A 22,380-nucleotide genomic window follows, 5' to 3' on the forward strand; every position below is an offset into this window, starting at 1 on the left:
AGGCAAGGATAAGAAATAAAGGCCTCTTAATCAGAAAGGAAGAGGTAAAGTTGTTTCTGTTTATAGATGACATGACTTTATATATAGAAAACCTTACAGGCTCCACGAAAAAATTGTTAGAACTATAAATGAATTCAGTAAAGTTGCAGGCTACAAAATCAACATACAAAAACAATTGTGTGTCTATATACCAACAACAAACTATATAAAAAAGAAATTAAGAAAACAATCCTATTTACAATAGCATTAAAAAAAATTGTGAATAACCTTAACCAGGGAGATGAAAGAACTGTACACTGAATTGATAAAGAAATGTGGTGTGTGTTTGTTTGTGAGTGTGTGTGTGTATATGTGCAACAGCATGGATATACCTAGAGGACATTATGCTAACTGAAATAAACCAAGCACGGAAAGGCAAATACTGCGTGATCTCACTTGTATGTGGGATCTAAAAAAGTCAAACTCTTGGAAGCAGAGTGTAGAATGGTGGTTACCAGGGTTGGGGAAATCGGAAGATGTTGGGGAAAAGGTACAAAGTTTTAGTTATGCAGGATGAATAAGTTCTGGTGACGTGTAGCATAGTGACTGTAATTAATGCTGTATTGTGTACTTGAAATATGCTAAGAGTAGATCTTAAATGTTCTTGCCACACACAAAAAGATAACTGTGAGGTGATGGATTTGTTAATTAGGTGGATTGTGGTAATGATTTCACAGTGTATATGTATAGCAAAATATCACATTGTATACCTTAAATATGTATAATTTTTATTTGTTGATTATACCTTAATAAAGCTGGGGGGAACAAAGAAAAAATGTTAAGTTTTGTTGATATATCTACTTCTTTACTTACATATTTACTTATTATATGTACCCTGCCTTGTCCTGAAAAGGATTTAAAGCAACGTACAAAGATATGTAGACTAAATCAAGGTGCTCTAATGTAGGAGTTGTTGAGAAAAATGAGAAGTAGGGTAAACTAGGGTGAGGATCCAAAATGCATTGAAGTGGGGCTTGTATACAAGATGTTTGCAGGGGGTGTATATATACTGTGGAAGGGAGGCCATTCACATGTCAGTGCTTACCGAAGTGGTTCCACAGATTTGGCTCTGCAGTTTTTTGCTACCAAAACAGAGAAAGAAACACGATTGGTGATCCTGTTGGTCTTCAAACCTGCCCAGAAGAATTTTCTTCTTAGGTTCTTAGGAGAAGAAAAGAGATTCTGGAAGTCTTCCTCACTCCTCTTTCGATCATAGTCATCTCTATTTTATAATTTGTTTCTAGGTTAAATGATATGAATAAAGATGTTTGAACTGAAAAATAAAAAACAAAACAAAAACAACCTAAGTTAAATCAGTTAAAAATGTTTGAGTAATTAAAGCAGATAGTTGCTTAGGAGAGGCATAACTATTTTTGATACTCTGTCAATTTTTTTCTCTGTCACTGTTATTAAAGAGAACAAGTTAGTGACTGGGGTCCTCAACTATGTTTTTAAAATAAATATCCTGACAAATTTCACTCTTCTGGTGGCTCATTTGACACAGAATATAAAACACATATCAAAACAATTCTAGGAGGAAAGAATACAGTATATCCAGGTACCATCTCCTAGTTAGTCTAATTTAATTTTGGGGTAGATTTTACATAATTAGAGCAATGGGTAGATAACTTAATAATCTTTATAAAATTGTCTCTCTTGTGTAGGACATCAGTGAGTTCAAAATTTTACTTCCTGTCTAGCCTCTGGGGCAATGCTAGATTCTGCTTATGACTTTGCTTTGGGCCCTCCTAAGGTGGAATTGCGGAGTGCAGTGGAGCAAGTCGTTAAGGAAACTCCAGAATATCGCTGCATGCAGTCACAGTTCTCCGTCCTGTATAATGAGAGCCTACAGTTGAAAGCACACTTGGATGAGGCTCGGACCCTGCTTCATGGCACCAGGGGAACCCACCAGCACCAGGTTGAGCTCATTGAGGTAACAGCCTTGCCTTGTCTTTTGTATATAAGCTTTCCTGCCTCCTAAATTTTACAGTTTTACTTCCTCACGTGCAATTAATCTCTCATTTGTTCAGCTGTCATTCATAGAGTGGCAGTAGGTCTTTACTCTGGTAGGTATTGGGCATATAACGATGAGACAACAGAATTCCTGCCCTCATAGATCTTGTAGTCTGCAGTAGTGGGAGAATAGTATCCATTAGAATGCGATGTGGTACAATGGCAGCATAGCCAAAAGATGTGATACATGAGAAAAGAGTGTCTGATTTGACTGTGGAAGTTTCCTGATTCCACTTGAAAAAGTAAGGTATGAATATTAAGGATAAATTATTGGTAGTTGAAAGTAGGAGAAGAGGAATTCCCAGCATGAGAACAGCATATATAAAGGTATGAGAGAGCATGAGAAATAGTTTAATATGGCTAGAGCTTACGTGTATGCGAGAAAATAGTGGGTAGAAGCTGCAAAATTACTTACATTTCTTAAACAGAAAGCATATAATGGCTCCAGTAGATGATATTTTTAAAAGATAGAAACTTTTATTCATATGTTCATTTCTGTATCTTCCATAGTTTTTAAGGTAATGGTTATAATAGTTGGTCTTCTAATATATGCCTGACAAATGAATTGAATACTATTTTACATATGTTTATATACTGTTTTATAGTTTAATTCTCCAACTAAATTCTAATATTCTCAGAATTGGTGGCCATTTTCTTTATTTTTTCAGTATCCTGTCAGTTTCCAAATTAGTCTTTTGTAGATATCTGGTTTAATTATGTATAGATTGAGCTGGAAATTTTCAGAGTAATCCGTTATTGATATATATTTTTCTCTTTTTAGATTCTTATAGATCAAATTTAGGAGACAGAATATGATGATATTTCTACATTTTAATAAGAATTTTTTTATTGGTTCCTTTATCTGTGTGTAGCGAGATGAGGTTAGTCTTCATAAGAAGCTGAGGACTGAAGTAATTCAGCTAGAAGATACACTGGCCCAGGTCCGCAAGGAATATGAAATGCTGAGGATAGAATTTGAGCAGACCCTTGCTGCCAATGAACAAGCAGGTATAATGATTCTCACTCCATGCTGTAGTTTGCTGTAAATACCTTCCTTGAAAGATACAACACAGACCCCAGGGTTTGTTCATGCTGACTTCAACTCAGAAGTCCTAAGTACCTTAAATCCTATAATTCATTTTGGTTCACAGCCTGGGTGTTTGTTTTTTAACTCAAGTTGACCAGTTTTGTTTTCATCTTCTGAGAAGGAATCTTTTATTTGGTAATTCTCCCTATTTCTCAGTGCCTCCTGATGTGTTCTGTTCTTTCTCTCCTTGTGCCTTTGCTCTTACCACGGTTCCTCATAACATTGTTGTTCCTGTATTTAAGGCCCTATAAACAGGGAGATGCGCCACCTCATCAGTAGCCTCCAGAATCACAATCACCAGCTGAAAGGGGAGGTCCTGAGATATAAGCGGAAATTGAGAGAAGCCCAGTCTGACCTGAACAAGGTAACCAGAAGGAATAGAATAAATATCATTGCTATTAATGTCGTAAAGCTGTTTTTGAATGAGGTGGGCAATGTGGTTATCATAAGAGATGTGCATCTTTCTTTTCTTTATTCTCCCAGACACGTCTGCGTAGTGGTAGTGCCCTCCTCCAGTCCCAGTCTAGTACTGAGGATCCTAAGGATGAGCCTGCAGAGCTAAAACCAGATTCTGAGGACTTATCCTCCCAGTCCTCAGCTTCAAAGGCATCTCAGGAGGATGCCAATGAAATCAAGTCTAAACGGGATGAAGAAGAACGAGAACGAGAAAGGAGGGAGAAGGAGAGGGAACGAGAAAGAGAACGGGAGAAGGAGAAGGAGAGAGAACGAGAGAAGCAGAAGCTAAAAGAGTCAGAAAAAGAGAGAGATTCTGCTAAGGATAAAGAGAAAGGCAAACATGATGATGGAAGGAAAAAGGAAGCAGAAATTATCAAACAATTGAAGATTGAACTCAAGTAAGAGCCACATTTAGAGTAACAGTTTCGACTGAAAAGCTAAGATTAAGACATCATGCATGAAAGGTTTGGTTGATGGCATGGCTTGTCTGATCGTTGTAATGTTTTAGATTGTACAATTAATTTGGTTTCAAGTCTAGTTCAAGTGCACAGCCAAAATCGCTTGCATGGCCGTTTAGTACTTTGGTTCAGTGATCGAGTATCAGTAAACCGATGATTGCAGCCTTATTTTTCATGAATCCAAATTAAGGAAAAGAATGTCGTGATTGAGGTAATACTTCTGAGAATTATTGGAAATTAACTACTGCTTTTCACTGGATTTGAGCAGATTGCTGGTGTTAATTGTAATTTAAATGATATTAAGTGAAGTATTTATATATCACTGTAACTTGAACAATATCTGATCTATTTGCCTGAGAGTTAACTGGTTTGTGAATATGCCATATCTTTCTTAGGAGATTTACTCCTATAGACATTGACACACTAAGATAGACCTTTAACTTGGTGAATTTTTCTGTGTCATAACCTTATGCATTGGCCCTTCTCCTCCTGTATAACCAATAACTTCTCTGGCAGAACGGCTTACTTCTTGCTCCTTATTTTCTATGGTTGATCCTTTGTTGATGTTTGGACTTCAGGGACCACTGTGCTCGAAATGCTTGAACTCTTTTGGTATATAAAAGTATAGTTAAGAGGTTTAGTAATTTAATAAGAGGCGAAGTTTTAGTCTTTGGCTGATGGTTAATCACTCAGCTGTCAAATCTAGGATTAACAGTATATCTCAGACTTTCAAATTTTTCTCTTTTATTTCTCCCTCTTGAACTCCCTAAGGCATTTTTTTTTTTTTTTCTGGTGTGGTATCAGAATCATCTGGGTGACTTGTTTAAATCACTTGTTTAAATTTTTGGACTCCATCCCCAGACCTACTGAATCTCAGTTACTCAGGGTTGGGGGCCACAGAAATTTGCCTATATAACAAGTACACAAATGTCTGTTTTATAACTTTGTTAGAGGACTTTGTCTGAAGGGAGAAATGATTCATTTTTATACAGCTTACTTTTCTGTACTTTCTAAGCATATCCAAAAGTCTTTTGATAGTCTGTGCAAAATTTTATCTTTTAGGTGTGATATGAAATGTAAAATGAAACTGTTTTAAAATATTCTGCTCAATCAAAATTCCCTTGCTCTGATGACCTTTATTTTCTTGTTACATTGTTCTCCTCCCTCTACTACGCCTGTCATAGGAAGGCACAGGAGAGCCAAAAGGAGATGAAACTATTGCTGGATATGTACCGTTCTGCCCCAAAGGAACAGAGAGACAAAGTTCAGCTGATGGCAGCTGAGAAGAAGTCTAAGGCAGAGGTATTCTAGTCTGCTATTACCTATCCTTCTGGTTAAAATCTTCATTTGTGAGATTTTCCTTTATACTTGCCAACGATATAATTTCTTTATCTTTAAAATAAGTGTTTAAGTGCAACATTTTCTGCCTTTTCAAAGACCATCTGAAGTAGAGATTTTAAAATGCTCCATAGGATGGTAAAATATATCTGAATTACTGGGGTTATAAGTAGGCTTTCCAAAGTATTTATTCCTTGTTTTTCCTATGTAATTCATTGCTGCAGGGATAATCTTTTTCATTACTTTTGGAAGGAATGTCTTCTGCTCTTAAAATTTTGAGGCCTAAAAAAAAGGATGAGAACCACTATTCTAAAGAAAGGTACCTGTGCACTTCTCAAAAGTGTTGCTTATAGAAGCATGTCATAGAAGAATGGAGTAATGTTAAAACAGATGGTGTTATGTGATGTTTTAGTATATTATGTATCTTGTTCTATAATTCTGTAAAGACTCTTGGTATTATGGACCCTCTATATTTGCACAGTATTAATTGATTTTTGAAAATGTATTATAACTTTTTATTTTTGTGCAATTCCTTTCCTCTTATAGTTGGAAGATCTAAGGCAAAGACTCAAGGATCTGGAAGATAAAGAGAAGAAAGAGAACAAGAAAATGGCTGATGAGGATGCCTTGAGGAAGATCCGGGCAGTGGAAGAGCAGATAGAATACCTACAGAAGAAGCTAGCCATGGCCAAGCAGGTAGACTCACTTTCTTTATTTAATTGACTTTTTGAGTAAATGTTACTTGACAGTAAGTTATTGCCAGTGAAATTTGCTTTTTTATTTTGGTCTTTTTTTGATTGTTAATATGTATTTTTCCTTTTTGTGTGTGTGTTTTAATTCTTACCTTCAAGTCTTTAATCTTTCTGTTATTTTGTTTTGTGTATTTGTGAGGCAAGAAATTTACTTTTATTTAAATGGGCATTTATTGAAGATCTAGTCGTTCTCTGCTATTGTTCAGACATTTATTGAAGATCTAGTCTTTCTTTACTGACCTGGAATTAAGGGTTATAGTGAATATAAAATGAAAAATAAGATGTAAGATTTTATATGCATTATGATTACAAATATATGAAACTAAGAAAACTATGCTTATAAATATATATCATTATATATTTCTATGTAGTACATATACTACATAGAAAAACTATGCTTATAAATATGTGATTTATATATAATGAGGATATAATCTATTAACCAATATAATAACATTGATTAAGCAGTATGTTAACTATGGCTATTTTGGGGTCATAGAACTATAGAGATTGTTCTCCTCCTCATAATGAATATGTATTTATTTTTAAATGCCAGTGAATTTTTATTAACATTCAATAATAAAGATACTGAAAATGCTTGAAAAAACCATATATGTATTCTCTGTTAGTACACCTTCATTGTTTCTAAGAAATAGCAAACTATCAGTGAGATGGAGTAGGTTTAATGGTTAAGTTGATCATGAAGTGCCTTCAAAAGAAGAACTTCATTAGATCCTATACACATTCCTTTTGTTAAAAAGTGTAATTTTGGGCTGGGCGCGGTGGCTCATGCCTGTAATCCTAGCACTTTGGGTGACTGAGGTGGATGGATCACCTGAAGTCGAGAGTTCAAGACCAGCCTGACCAACATGGAGAAACCCCATCTCTATTAAAAAAAAAAAAAAAAAAAAAATTAGCTGGGCTTGGTGGCGCATGCCTGTAATCCCAGCTACTTGGGAGGCTGAGGCAGGAGAATTGCTGGAACCCAGGAGTGGAGGTTGCAGTGAGCCGAGATTGCGCCATTGCACTCCAGCCTGGGCAACAAGAGCAAAACTCCCATCTCAAAAAAAAAAAAGTGTAATTTTGACTTTTCTTAAATCTGATAAATGCCACTTTTTTTTTCTTCCCTCTCTCTTAAGGTAATTATCAGGAAATTATACTATTATAGGTTCTAGAACAAGCAGAAAGAAAGACACTATGTTCTTGTATAGGATGACTATCTTAAAAATGTTCAGTCTTTCTAAGTTTATGTATTAACGTAATGTGATCTCATAAAAGTGCTTTATTTAAGTTTTGCTTTTGTTTATTTTGGTACTAGACAAACTGGTTTTAAAGTACATGTGGAGAAGTAAACAAGAGTAACAAGAGAAATTGAAAAAGAACAGCACTGGGATCTCTTCCATATGTTAAAACATAAAGTTTCTGTAGATGAAATAGCTTGGGACTACTAGACAGGCTATTAGAACTGAATAGAAACTTGAGAAATAGATGAAAGTACACATGATACTTATTATATGCTAAATACATAGTTTTAAATCAGTGGGGAAAAGAAAAAATGTGACATTTGACCCAGCCATCCCATTACTGGGTATATACCCAAAGGACTATAAATCATGCTGCTATAAAGACACATGCACACGTATGTTTATTGCGGCACTATTCACAATAGCAAAGACTTGGAACCAAGCCAAATGTCCAACAATGATAGACTGGATTAAGAAAATGTGGCACATATACACCATGGAATACTATGCAGCCATAAAAAATGATGAGTTCATGTCCTTTGTAGGGACATGGATGAAATTGGAAATCATCATTCTCAGTAAACTATCGCAAGAACAAAAAACCAAACATCGCATATTCTCACTCATAGGTGGGAATTGAACAATGAGAACACATGGACACAGGAAGGGGAACATGACACTCTGGGGACTGTTGTGGGGTGGGGGGAGTGGGGAGGGATAGCATTGGGAGATATACCTAATGCTAGATGATGAGTTAGTGGGTGCAGCGCACCAGCATGGCACATGTATACATATGCAACTTACCTGCACATTGCGCACATGTACCCTAAAACCTAATGTATAATAATAACACATAAATTAATTAATTTAAAAAAAAGAAAAAATGTGACATGTGATGGGACAAAATTAAAAAAAATAATATTAGAGAAAAGTTAGATACATACTTGAATACTCTACACTAGGATGATTTCCAAATGGATCATAGATATATTTTAAAAAATGCATCTATCAAAAAGCTAGAAGAAAACCATTAATAAATTCCTTTATAATTTGGAGTGGAGACCTTTCTATGAATAAAAGGCTAGAAAACATGAACAAAAAATTGATAATTTTGAGTTTTTTTTAAAATGATGCAAAACTTCTACATTGCAAAAAACACTGTTAGCCATGTCAAAAGATTAAATGACAAAAAGTAAAAAATATTTTTAACTCTTATTACAAAGAAGGCTTATCTGATACAAAAAAACCTCTCCAAAATAGGGAAAAAAACTCAAGAATCCAATGGAAGAATAGGCAAAAGAAATGAGTAGGTTATAGAAAGAATACAAGTGGTCTTAACCATATGAAAAGATGCTCAGTCTCACTTATAATGAGATAGATATAAAGTAAACCTATTATTAGATACCAGTCTTCACCTATCAGATTGTTACAAGGCTTTAGATGTTTGCAACTGCTGGAAATCCTGTAGATCCAGTATTTTAATTGTGGAAAAGCATGAGAAAATGTGAGAGGTTATGATGAAAGTACTCTTAACCAATTGCTGCTTGATCCGTTTGTCTAGATTAAGGTAAATACACTTATTGTCTACTTTAACTGACGTTGAGTACAGATCAACTAATAAGTATCAGACCAACAATTGGTGCCAATGACTTCAGATAATAGAGCTTCTGTATGCCTAGTGACAAAACACAGCTTCTTAAAACTCTGTCACTAAATTAATTTATATCTAAATGAACAGTGGGAAAGTTTAGTTTCCTGTGCTCTTCCATTGAAGTTGGAAGATTCTTCTAAAATGAAATCTCTTCCTCCATCCTTTAGGAAGAAGAAGCACTCCTCTCTGAGATGGATGTCACAGGCCAGGCCTTTGAAGACATGCAGGAGCAAAATATCCGTTTGATGCAGCAATTGCGGGAGAAGGATGATGCAAATTTCAAGCTTATGTCAGAGCGTATCAAGTCCAATCAGATCCATAAGTTGCTTAAAGAAGAGAAGGAGGAGCTGGCAGACCAGGTGTTGACTCTGAAGACTCAGGTAATTAGGATGAGTAGAGCTTTCTATTCTGTTGAAATAGGGTGCTTTCTACGTGATGATATAAGAATGATTATTGTGGCACATATTTGTGGTTGGAAAAAAATTTGAAAACTAAATGTTCATCATTAGGGTATTGGTAAATAAATTATACATCTCTACTGTTATTCCTACAAAAGAGTACAGTGTAGCTGTCAAATATGGATCTGCTAATATGGAAACATGTCTGAAATAAAATCAAGTGACTTGTTTTGTTATCCTTTTTGAGTTAAAGTGTATGTTTACTTGTGTTCCTGTGCTGTATATTTTAAAAATTTCTGGAAGGCTGCATGAGAAACTGTTAGAATTGTTACTTCTGGATATTGGGATGAGTTGTGGGTGAGGTTAGGAGGTATGTGTGATTTTACTTTTTTTTTTTTTTAATTTCTGTAGGTTTTGGGGAACAGGTGGTGTTTGGTTACATGAATAAGTTCTTTAGTGGTGATACCAAGATTTTGGTGCACCCATAACCCAAGCAGTGTACATTGTACCCAGTGTGTAGTCTATTGTCCCTTGCCTCCCTCCACCAAGTCACGAAAGTTTATTGTATCATTCTTACGCCTTTGCGTCCTCACAGCTTAGCTCCTACTTATGAGTGAGGACATACAATGTTTGGTTTTCCATTCCTGAGTTACTTCACTTAGAATATTGGTCTCCAATTCCAATTCCATCCGGATTGCTGTGAATGCCATTATTTTGTTCCTTTTTATGGCTGAGTAGTGTTCCATGGTGTGACTTCCTCTGGGTAGATACCTGGAAGTGGGATTGCTGAATCAAGTGGTAGGTGTACTTTTAGTTCATTAAGGACTCTCCATACTGTTTTCCATAGTGGTTGTACTAGTTTACATTCCCACCAACAGTGTAAAAGTGTTCCCCTTTTCATCACATCCATGCCAACACCTATTATTTTTTGATTTTTTGATTATGGCCATTCCTGCAAAGTGAGGTGGTATTGCATTGAGGTTTTGATTTACATTTCCGTGATAATTAATGATGTTGAGCATTTTTCTTATGTTTGTTGGCCATTTGTATATCTTCTTTTGAGAATTGTATATTCATGTCCTTAGCCCACTTTTTGGTGGGATTGTTTGTTTTGTTCTTGCTGATTTGTTTGAGTTCCTTGTAGATTCTGGATATTAGTCCTTTGTTGGATGTATAGATTTTTTTCTCCCACTCTATGGGTTGTCTGTTTACCCTGATGATTTTTTTTTTTGCTGTGCAGAAGCTTTTTCGTTTAATTAAGTTTCATCTATTTATCGTTTCTTTTGTTGCATTTGCTTTTGGGTTCTTGGTCATGAAGTCTTTGCCTAAGCCATTGTCTAGAAGGATTTTTCCAATGTTGCCTTCTAGAATTTTTATGATTTCAGGTCTTAGATTTAAGTCTTTGATCCATCTTGAGTTGATTTTTGTATAGGGTGAGAGATGAGGATCCAGTTCCATTCTTCTACATGTGGCTTGCCAATTATCCTACCACCATTTGTTTAATAGGGTGTCCCTTCCCACTTTATGTTTTTGTTTGGTTTGTCAAAGATCAGTTGACTACGTATTTGGCTTTATTTCTGGGTTCTCTATTCTGTTTCATTGGTTTACATGCCTATTTTTATACCAGTACCATGCTGTTTTTGTGACTATGGCTTTATAGTATAGTTTGAAGTCAGGTAATGTGATGCCTCCAGATTTGTTCATTTTGCTTAGTCTTGCTTTGGCAATGTATGCTCTTTTTTGGTTCCATATGCGTTTTAGGATTGTTTTTTCTAGTTCCGTGAAGAATGATGTTGGTATTTTGATGGGAATTGCATTTAATTTGTAGATTGCTTTTGGCAGTATGGTCATTTTCACAATATTGATTCTACCCATCCATGAGCATGGGATGTGTTTCCATTTGTTTGTGTCATCTATGATTTCTTTCAGCAGTGTTTTGTAATTTTTCTTGTCAAGGTCTTTCACGTTCTTGGTTAAGTATATTCCTAAGTATTTTATTTTATTTTTTTTGCAGCTATTGTCAAAGGGTTTGAGTTCTTGATATGATTCTCAGTTTGGTTGCTGTTGGTGTATAGCAGAACTCTGATTTGTGTACATTAATTTTGTATAGTGAAGCTTTGCTGAATTCATTTACCAGCTCTAGCAGCTTTTTGGATGAGTCTTTAGGGTTTTCTAGGTATATGATAATGTGATCAGCAAACAGTGACAGTTTGACTTCCTCATTACCAGTTTGGATGCCTTTTATTTCTTTCTCTTGTCTGATTGCTCTGGCTAGGACTTCCAGTACCATGTTGAATGGAAATGGTGAGAGTGGCATCTGTGTCTTGTTCCAGTTCTCAGGGGGAATGCTTTCAACTTTTCCTTGTTCAGTGTAATGTTGGCTGTGGGATTGTCATAGATGGCTTTTATTACCTTAAGGTATGTCCCTTCTATGCTGATTTTGCTGAGGGTTTTAATCATAAAAGGATGCTGGATTTTGTCAAATGCTTTTTCTGCATCTATTGAGATGATCATGTGATTTTTTTTTTTAGTTCTGTTTATATGGTGTATAACATTTATTGACTTGCGGATGTCAAACCATCCCTGCATCCCTGGTATGAGACCCACTTGATCATGGTGGACTATCTTTTTGATATGCTTTTTGAAGGCAGCGTGAGAAACTGTTAGAATGGTTACCTCCACATACTGGGATGAGTTGTGGGTGAGGTTAGGAGGTGGGTGTTTGTGATTTTACTTTTTACACTTTAATATTGTTTGATTCTACTTTGTGCATTAATTTCAAAAAAGACTCTTTTAGAATGTCTAGCCATTCTGAAGGAAATACTCTTGGACTTTGTTTGAGTTCTAATTTATATGTTATAGTATGAATTGCCAGGTTTTAAGCATTAGCATGCATTCTCTATTTTTGGCAATTTGGAGAAGAATCTTTTCAGTCATTTTTCAGACTCTTATTGCATCTTCCACAATATTTTATATTAAAAGTAAAGCTTTCAGTTATCATAGTCTTGATGTATTTTGAAGGGTTCATGGGCAAAATCAGTAATAGTTTGAGATTTCTAACATATTGTATTTTGTGGGCTTATAGATTAATAGAATAGTTTTTTTTCTTTTTTTTTTATCTTTTCATTTGTGTTAAAATCTGATTTTCTGTTCAAAGGTTGATGCCCAGCTACAGGTAGTAAGGAAGCTGGAAGAGAAGGAGCATCTGTTACAGAGCAACATTGGCACAGGGGAGAAAGAGCTGGGTCTTAGGACCCAAGCCTTAGAGATGAATAAACGCAAGGTATGATTGATTAATCTAATGATGGTTAGTCTCAGCGGAACAAATAAGTATAACCCTGTTGAGATTATAAGTTCACTTTATTCCTTCAACTTGGGCTAACATTTTGCCTCACTGGGAATAATAGGTGATACAATGGTGTTACTTATTTGTACATCCTACATAGGCAATGGAGGCAGCCCAGCTTGCAGATGACCTCAAAGCACAACTGGAGTTGGCTCAGAAGAAGCTACATGATTTTCAGGATGAGATCGTGGAGAACAGTGTTACCAAAGAAAAGGACATGTTCAATTTCAAACGAGCCCAGGTAAAAGCAATTGTCTTTTCTTGTCACCTTTTAGGTGTTTTCTGAGGTCGGAAGTGACCCATATCATGAAAGAATCATTAGTCCAATGTATGTCATTTCCTACTAGACTTGAGGGAGTTTGTTGAGGGAAGAGAGTAAGTCTGTTTTCTTCACTACCATATCCTCAGACTCTTTTATGGTGCCTCGCACCTAGTAGGCACAAAATAAATATTTGTTAAATTAATGAATTAGTAAATTGTTAAAGAAGTAACAGCATAGCAGCAGTAGAGGATTTTCAAGTTCTCGTATAATGTCTCTATTTTTGTCATGCTAGCTGTTTCTCATGATGTCTTTCTGTCCTTATCCATAAGTCTCTGAATTATTTTAAACCATTCTACCTTCAGCTTAAAACTAATTACTATAAAACAAAATAGACTATCCTCTAAACTCTTAGATGTGTTTTCACAGGACTGAATTGGTAATAGTTAGATGCAATTCTAATTTGGGGATATAATTATGGTTGCCTCTTCTGAAACAAAAGAAAATATCCTGCTGTTTGCAGTTCTCTACATTTCTACAAGATAATTCACCATAAAAGGACAGAAAGTCCTCTCTTTTCACAACAGAAAACTCAAGTCTCTTATTTTTCTCAAAAATGGTAGATTTGGTGCTGAAAAAAATGTATATTCTGTTGATTTGGGGTGGAGAGTTCTGTAGATGTCTATTAAGTCCGCACTGATCCCACTGAATACGAACTACCATCAGAGAATACTACAAACACCTCTACGCAAATAAACTAGAAAATCTAGAAGAAATGGATAAATTCCTTGACACATACACGCTCCCAAGACTAAACCAGGAAGAAGTTGAATCTCTGAATAGACCAATAACAGGATCTGAAATTGTGGCAATAATCAATAGCTTACCAACCAAAAAAGAGTCCAGGACCAGATGGAGTCACAGCCGAATTCTACCAGAGGTACAAGGAGGAACTGGTACCATTCCTTCTGAAACTATTCCAATCAATAGAAAAAGAGGGAATCCTCCCTAACTCATTTTATGAGGCCAGCATCATCCTGATACCAAAGCCGGGCAGAGACACAGCCAAAAAAGAGAATTTTAGACCAATATCCTTGATGAACATTGATGCAAAAATCCTCAATAAAATACTGGCAAACCGAATCCAGCAGCACATCAAAAAGCTTATCCACCATGATCAAGTGGGCTTCATCCCTGGGATGCAAGGCTGGTTCAATATATGCAAATCAATAAATGTAATCCAGCATATAAACAGAACCAGAGACAAAAACCACATGATTATCTCAATAGATGCAGAAAAGGCCTTTGACAAAATTCAACAACCCTTCATGCTAAAAACTCTCAATAAATTAGGTATTGATGGGACGTATCTCAAAATAATAAGAGCTATCTATGACAAACCCACAGCCAATGTCATACTGAATGGGCAAAAACTGGAAGCATTCCCTTTGAAAACTGGCACAAGACAGGGATGCCCTCTCTCACCACTCCTGTTCAACATAGTGTTGGAAGTTCTGGCCAGGGCAATTAGGCAGGAGAAGGAAATAAAGGGTATTCAATTAGGAAAAGAGGAAATCAAATTGTCCCTGTTTGCAGACGACATGATTGTATATCTAGAAAACCCCATTGTCTCAGCCCAAAATCTCCTTAAGCTGATAAGCAACTTCAGCAAAGTCTCAGGATACAAAATCAATGTACAAAAATCACAAGCATTCTTATACACCAATAACAGACAAACAGAGAGCCAAATCATGAGTGAACTCCCATTCACAATTGCTTCAAAGAGAATAAAATACTTAGGAATCCAACTTACAAGGGACATGAAGGACCTCTTCAAGGAGAACTATAAACCACTGCTCAAGGAAATAAAAGAGGATACAAACAAATGGAAGAACATTCCATGCTCATGGGTAGGAAGAATCAATATCGTGAAAATGGCCATACTGCCCAAGGTAATTTACAGATTCAATGCTATCCCCATCAAGCTACCAATGACTTTCTTCACAGAATTGGAAAAAACTACTTTAAAGTTCATATGGCACCAAAAAAGAGCCCACATCGCCAAGTCAATCCTAAGCCAAAAGAACAAAGCTGGAGGCATCACGCTACCTGACTTCAAACTATACTACAAGGCTACAGTAACCAAAACAGCATGCTACTGGTACCAAAACAGAGACATAGATCAATGGAACAGAACAGAGCCCTCAGAAATAACGCTGCATATCTACAACTATCTGATCTTTGACAAACCTGAGAAAAACAAGAAATGGGGAAAGGATTCCATATTTAATAAATGGTGCTGGGAAAACTCACTAGCCATATGTAGAAAGCTGACACTGGATCCCTTCCTTACACCTTATACAAAAATTAATTCAAGATGGATTAAAGGCTTAAACGTTAGACCTAAAACCATAAAAACCCTAGAAGAAAACCTAGGCATTACCATTCAGGACATAGGCATGGGCAAGGACTTCATGTCTAAAACACCAAAAGCAATGGCAACAAAAGCCAAAATTGAAAAATGAGATCTAATTAAACTAAAGAGCTTCTGCACAGCAAAAGAAACTACCATCAGAGTGAACAGGCAACCTACAAAATTGGAGAAAATTTTCACAACCTACTCATCTGACAAAGGGCTAATATCCATAATCTACAATGAACTCAAACAAATTTACAAGAAAAAAAACAAACAACCCCATCAAAAAGTGGGCAAAGGACATGAACAGACACTTCTCAAAAGAAGACATTTATGCAGCCAAAAGACACATGAAAAAATGCTCATCATCACTGGCCATCAGAGAAATGCAAATCAAAACCACAATGAGATACCATCTCACACCAGTTAGAATGGCGATCATTTAAAAGTCAGGAAACAACAGGTGCTGGAGAGGATGTGGAGAAATAGGAACATTTTTACACTGTTGGTGGGACTGTAAACTAGTTCAACTATTGTGGAAGTCAGTGTGGCGATTCCTCAGGGATCTAGAACTAGAAATACCATTTGACCCAGCCATCCCATTACTAGATATATACCCAAAGGACTATAAATCATGCTGCTATAAAGACACATGCACACGTATGTTTATTGCGGCACTATTCACAATAGCAAAGACTTGGAACCAACCCAAATGTCCATCAGTGATCGACTGGATTAAGAAAATGTGGCACATATACACCATGGAATACTATGCAGCCATAAAAAATGATGAGTTCATGTCCTTTGTAGGGACATGGATGAAATTGGAAATCATCATTCTCAGTAAACTGTCGCAAGAACAAAAAACCAAACACCGCATGTTCTCACTCATAGATGGGAATTGAACAATGAGAACACATGGACACAGGAAGGGGAACATGACACTCTGGGGACTGTTGTGGGGTGGGGGGAGTGGGGAGGGATAGCATTAGGAGATATACCTAATGCTAAATGACGAGTTAATGGGTGCAGCACACCAGCATGGCACATGTATACATATGTAACTAACCTGCACATTGTGCACATGTACCCTAAAACTTAAAGTATAATAATAATAAAAATAAATAAAGTAAAATCTGAGAAAAAAAAAATGATAGATTTGGGTAAGTGTGTCTAATGGGTATGCTATCCTACCACAGGAGGACATCTCTAGACTTCGCAGGAAGCTGGAGACCACAAAGAAACCAGACAATGTACCCAAGTGTGATGAGATTCTGATGGAAGAGATTAAGGATTACAAGGTTAGAAAAAATGCCTCAGTGATTTGTTTTTTGTCAAGGCTTTAAGTGGCCTAATAGACTGGGAGAATAATTTGCATGATAGTAACCAGAGAATGGTTTATTTTGGCGGGCGGGGGGAAATGATGCTCTTTTTTTAGTGCCTTGTGGGTTTTCTTCTTGGTTGTGTACTATATGAGAGCCATTTGGATAATAAACTTTCATGGTTACTCAAACTCTGACATCTTTTCTTTTTAGGCACGCTTGACCTGTCCGTGCTGTAACATGCGTAAAAAGGATGCTGTTCTTACTAAGTGTTTTCACGTCTTCTGCTTTGAGTGTGTGAAGACACGCTATGACACCCGCCAGCGCAAATGTCCCAAGTGTAATGCTGCTTTTGGTGCCAATGATTTTCATCGCATCTACATTGGTTGATCTAAGTCAAGAGAAGAAGAGGAGCTGGCTAGTCAGGAACTTATTCATTAACCACCAAACCTGTACCTCTTCTCTCCTTGACTGTCACCTGTAGGACAGTTTATCAGTCAACTACCTTTCCTCCAGACTTTACTTCCAGGCTGTCCTCTTCAATAGCTGGATGACTTTAGCAGAAAGGACTGGTAAATACAAGCCTTGGGTTTCAGAATGAATTAGAAACAAATAACTCTTATTGTCTTCCCTCCCAGCTTTGTTTATTTTGCGCTTTTAGACTTTTCAGTGTTTTCTTTTTCCAGCCCACTGTATAAACTTGGATTGTCCATTCCTCCTGAAGAAATCAAGTTGGTATTTTTGATGTGGAGAAGGGAACAAAAGTGGAAACATGGCTACTTTTGGGGAGTGATATTTTAAAAAATAAGTTGTCTATGGGCACAAAGTTTTCTTCATTTGGGTAGCAAACTTTTTGTGAATGTGGATTACAAAATGGTATAATTGTGCTCCTCTCCCCTGGGTGCTTTGCAGCCCTAATGAAATTATGTCTAGGATGATTCAGTCTATTTCCCATTTACTAGAGGAGTAACTTGTTAAGATCAGCTGGCTTTCTTGTTAAAGTTATTTAAGTTTTGAATGCTCTACTACTTCAAGTCTTTAAATTTCTTGAGACTAGAATAATTTTAAATAATATGACCCTTTGTCTTCTAATGAAATAAAGATTGAAGAGGGTGTGTCAGGACTGAGCTGGTGAAGAAATCTTGTGGGTATTCTGGGAATTTGATACGGAGAGAACTTGGTGAGCTATGAATTACTGTCGGTTCCTTTTTACAGGGGTTGTTGTGATCCCTCTTTTCCAGAAAATTCTGTGGAATGTTTCTGTAGGACTTTGTTCTCCACATGCTTGAATTAAAGCAGGATTCAGTTTGCATTTGTGTTTATGGTTTTTCTTTGAAACTTTTGTCTTTATTATTACGAGTTGATTTTATATCTGCAGTTATAGAATTAAATTCTCTTGCATGGAAGTAATCAGCTTAGGTTAAGCAGTTGGCCTTGTTTAAAGTATTTAGATCTTTGCTTAATTGAAGCACTTTTCTCCCAATTCTTTTATTGAGTCTATTCTATGGAGAAATTATGCCTAAAAGATTAATTTATTTGACTACTCAGTTATCTTTCATAGTTCATTATGTGGGATAAGAGACTATAGTTTGTTTTTTGGGGGAGCATATTGCTGCCTCTAGCTTTAGGGTGAGAGTTCTTGCATCATGTGGTGGTGGGTTTTTTTTGTTGTTTTTTGAGATGGAGTTTTGCTCTTGTTGCCCAGGCTGGAGTGCAGTGACACAATCTTGGCTAACTGCCACCTCCGCCTCCTGGGTCCAAGCAATTCTCCTGCCTCAGCCTCCCGAGTAGCTGGGATTACAGGTGCCCACCACCATGTCCAGCTAATTTTCGTATTTTTAGCAGAGATGGGGTTTTACCATGTTGGCCAGGCTGATCTCAAACTCCTGACTTCAGGTGATCCGCCTTCCTTGGCCTCCCAAAGTGTTTTGATTACAGGTGTGAGCCCCCATGCCCAGCTGCGTTATGTGTTATAGTAACCAGCAAACCAGAGGTTTTATAAATCTCTGGCAAGGGGTTGTGTAAAATGGATCCTTCTTGATCACCACCTGTCCTAGAAGACAGGTAAGAGCAAATTCTGTGTCTTTTTGTGGTCACCAGCTATAATCAACAGGATTTGCACTGAATTCCACAAAGTCATGTGGTATGAATTAAGCAATGAGTCTAATTGGAGAATCTTACTAGGTCATCAAGAGAGGTCGTGGGTCCCTTGATCCCCCTGCTCAGCAAACATCCCCACCCCGACAGAGCCATCATGACAGGATTAGCTCCTGCTTCTGGACACAGTGAGTTTTCATTTAGTAATAGGACACTTTCCCCTTGCTTCTTGCTCTTCTTATAGGGTAAGCTTGAGCATAACTTTGTTGGTTGGGTGCAGATATACTGCTTGGTCAACAGGTGGTTTGGGCTTGGCTGTTGGCTGTTTGTGACAATTGGCTGAGAAAGCCAGCTGCCCAGCACCAGGGGACCATAAGGCCTGTGGAATGTTGTGGAGGAAACCACTGGCCCCATGGGAAGTTGGTTTTAGAGGAAGTTCCTCTAGTTGAGATGAGGAGGGAGCCCCTGATCCCAACCGACTTGAGGTCCCGGCAATACAAATTGAGCTCTCAAGGTCATTTTCAGATAACAACCAAAAATGATGGTGATTTTTTGGCAGTTGGCTTCTCTCACTACAGAAGAGGTCAATGAATGCACTTTAGGAATACTCCCAAACTGCATACCAAATTTTATTTGTATTGTATGTACATTATTCGTAGCTTTTTTGGATCCTAGTTAGCAATCACAGCCCTTGATCCATATGAACTTTAAAGGGTAATTTCTTTAAGGTAGTGCTTATAAATGCCAATTTCAAAGATTATTGTAGACATCCTAGAGGCTTCTCATTTCTTAAAAACACTTCAGGCTGGGTGCAATGGCTCATACCTATAATCCCAGCAGTTTGGAAGGCTGAGACAGGAGGATCGCTTGAGCCCAGGAGTTTGAGACCAGCCCAGGCAAGATAGGGAGACCCCGTCTCTACAGAAAATTTCAAAAATTAGCTGGCTGTGGTGGTACACACCTGTAGTCCCAGCTACTTGGGAGACTGCAGCGGGAGTATAGCTTGAGCACTGGAGGTTAAGGCTGCTGTGAGCTGTGATTATGCCATGCACTCCAGCCTGGGTGACACAGTAGACCCTGTCTCAAAAACAAACAAAAACCGTTTCAGATTTTGTAGGGATGGTCTCTCCCTCTCTTTTTTCTTTCTTTCATTGTTACCTTGGAAATTTCTTAGTGATTTTGACCAAAGTCAGGTGTGCTCTGAGGCATGCATAACTACATGGCTTGGATCTTATCTTCTTACTTACTATAGGGATCTTTTTCAAAGGTATTGAGCTGTTTCTGCAATTGTTTTCTTACATGAATTTCCATTGCAATTCCTTTTCCTTTTTCTCTGTCCAGATCCGTAGGCTTCCTTGTTCTTCAATGGACGGAATTTGATGCAAATAGTTTAATGTACATGCCACTAGAGTGATGACTGTGATTTGATTTTGTGCAGATTCTAGACAATAAATAATCATCAGTCTTCTAAACCTACTAGGATGGTGATGCTTACACTTGCTGGAAGCATATGCTGCTCTCATCTTTATTCCCATTGTCATTTGCTAGGATGTAGAATGCCTTTACATATTGTTCTTTGAAGATTTATCTGAGGACTGCCAGATAAACCCATGTCCCAGTGGATCTGCAGAAAAGTTTTGATCAGTCATTATTGCAGAAGTCTGCTTTACTGATGATAAGACAGATACACTGAGATTAGTAGAAAAATGGTGGATTATATGTAGGTTAGATTGGGTTTGCACAATAGGAAACCCATGGCATAGAAATACTTACAAATTTTCTAGATCTTAAAGTTTGGAAATACTTAAAAGTTGTCCTATCAGAAAGAATGAGCTTTACCTTCTGGGATTCCTGCCCATGTTTGGTCTGTTCCAAATGTTAGCTATTAAGGTCTTATTTATAGCCTACTTCACAATTACTAAAGGACATGAAAAGAACAATGTCTTAACAGTCTAATCCCTAATATCTAGCAGAGGCACATAGTAGTCAGTAAAGTTTTTCATGATTAAGTTAATTCTGCTTCATGGTTCTACTGCCAGATCTTCAGAAGTCTGCTTTACTGTGCCAGTGTGTGATTCAAACCTTATTACTCTTTCTTTTTTTCACCCCCTAAGAAGAAACAATCTTTCCGCATATATTGAAGTAACCCTTCAAATTTGTATTATCCGAAAATATATAACTACAGTTTTAATTTATTTTGTGGTAATAAAAGGAATTGTTATGAATTCTAAAACTAGCACTTCTGTAGTGGCAGCCCATGATAGCTGAGACTTCACTTACTGCAAGACACACATGATAACCACTACACTACGGAAACCTGCAGAAAGGCTTCATTTATTGTAAGTTAACCTTTTTTTTTTTTTTTTGAGGGAAGCTATATTCACATTAATAAAATAATAATATGCTCTGAGGATATTAGAGCTGAAAGGGAACTCAGACCATGTCCTTATTTTAGAAGTGAGGAAATAGCTTCCAGGGCCACTCAGGTTAGCCACAGGATTGAAATGCTACTATGAGACCTCCATTGTTCTTTTATCCCAATTGGAGACCTGTACTAATAGAGTACATGTCGTCAGGTAGATAATAAGTGAAAATACTTTCTGAGTCATTTTGAAGTCTTCTAAAGACTTATATATACCCACTATACTTATCCTTGATCATTCTAATCTAACTAGACTCTTTGCCAGGCCCTGGATTAGAACCACATTTTGTTTCTGAATTCACTGAGTTCCTTTAGCACCTTGTTGTAGAGTAGAATTGAATCAAGGGATCTTAGATTTCTTCCTGCTGTCCCAATCATATGCATTTGCTGAGTGCTTATTGTGATTCCAGGCATTGTGTTAAATATATTTCTCATGAAGTCCGACTTGCCTGGGTATGGCGCTGCTACTTATTAGCAAGTTAATTCATGTCTCTATGCTTCAGTTTCTTCATCTATAAAATAATAACTGCATCATAGGATTGTATGGAGGATGAAATGAATCATTGTACAGGAGACATTCAGCACAGCGCCTGGCACCTAGTAAATGCTCAGCAAATGCTAACTTTTATAATTGTTGAGCAAATAAAGAAATCGATAGATCAACTTTTGTTTCCACCTACATTTTCTTCTTATTTCTAGGGAAAAAAACAAAACAAAACACTGACATCTTCCCTGAAATCTAAGATACATGTTTATCCATGTCTGTCTATCTCTAGTCTGCCTGTCCTGGTAAATGATGTCATGGCCAACTCATTCCAAAACTTCAAAAAGTTAACTTTATCTGTTCACTGTCCTACAACTAAAATGCATGTGAGTGACATCCAGCTCCACCTAGTGGTGAGGATCCTGTTCTTTTACTAGTTGTCTCTTCAGCTTAAAATCCTTTGGTGGTTTCTGTAGTCTTCAGGACACAAATCCAATTTAGCACAAGTGATCTTGCCTCTGCTTTTCTCTTTCCAGTTCGTATAGTTTGTCATCCACCTTAAGCTGTGTGTTTCTGTTATATTAAATGATTCGAAGGT

The 22,380-nt window shown here is 37.0% G+C and overlaps 1 protein-coding gene across 5 annotated transcripts in view; it reads left to right on the plus strand.

Annotated features, from left to right (window-relative positions):
• RNF20 (ring finger protein 20) overlaps positions 1-18,091 on the plus strand; it is a 31,406-nt gene extending 13,315 nt beyond the window's left edge. For all 5 annotated transcript variants that reach the window (XM_002820047.5, XM_054520379.2, XM_054520380.2 and 2 more), the window contains 11 exons: positions 1,793-1,972; positions 2,925-3,060; positions 3,382-3,503; positions 3,623-3,993; positions 5,238-5,355; positions 5,938-6,087; positions 9,206-9,418; positions 12,594-12,719; positions 12,883-13,023; positions 16,657-16,758; positions 16,993-18,091. In XM_002820047.5, the coding sequence (XP_002820093.2) occupies positions 1,793-1,972; positions 2,925-3,060; positions 3,382-3,503; positions 3,623-3,993; positions 5,238-5,355; positions 5,938-6,087; positions 9,206-9,418; positions 12,594-12,719; positions 12,883-13,023; positions 16,657-16,758; positions 16,993-17,169 (1,836 nt within the window). In that variant the 3' untranslated portion in view covers positions 17,170-18,091. The remainder of the gene's footprint in view (positions 1-1,792; positions 1,973-2,924; positions 3,061-3,381; positions 3,504-3,622; positions 3,994-5,237; positions 5,356-5,937; positions 6,088-9,205; positions 9,419-12,593; positions 12,720-12,882; positions 13,024-16,656; positions 16,759-16,992) is intronic.
• Positions 18,092-22,380: the final 4,289 nt, after the last annotated feature.

This window comes from Pongo abelii, chromosome 13 (genome assembly GCF_028885655.2).
Source record: "Pongo abelii isolate AG06213 chromosome 13, NHGRI_mPonAbe1-v2.0_pri, whole genome shotgun sequence".
Taxonomy (NCBI): domain Eukaryota; kingdom Metazoa; phylum Chordata; class Mammalia; order Primates; family Hominidae; genus Pongo; species Pongo abelii.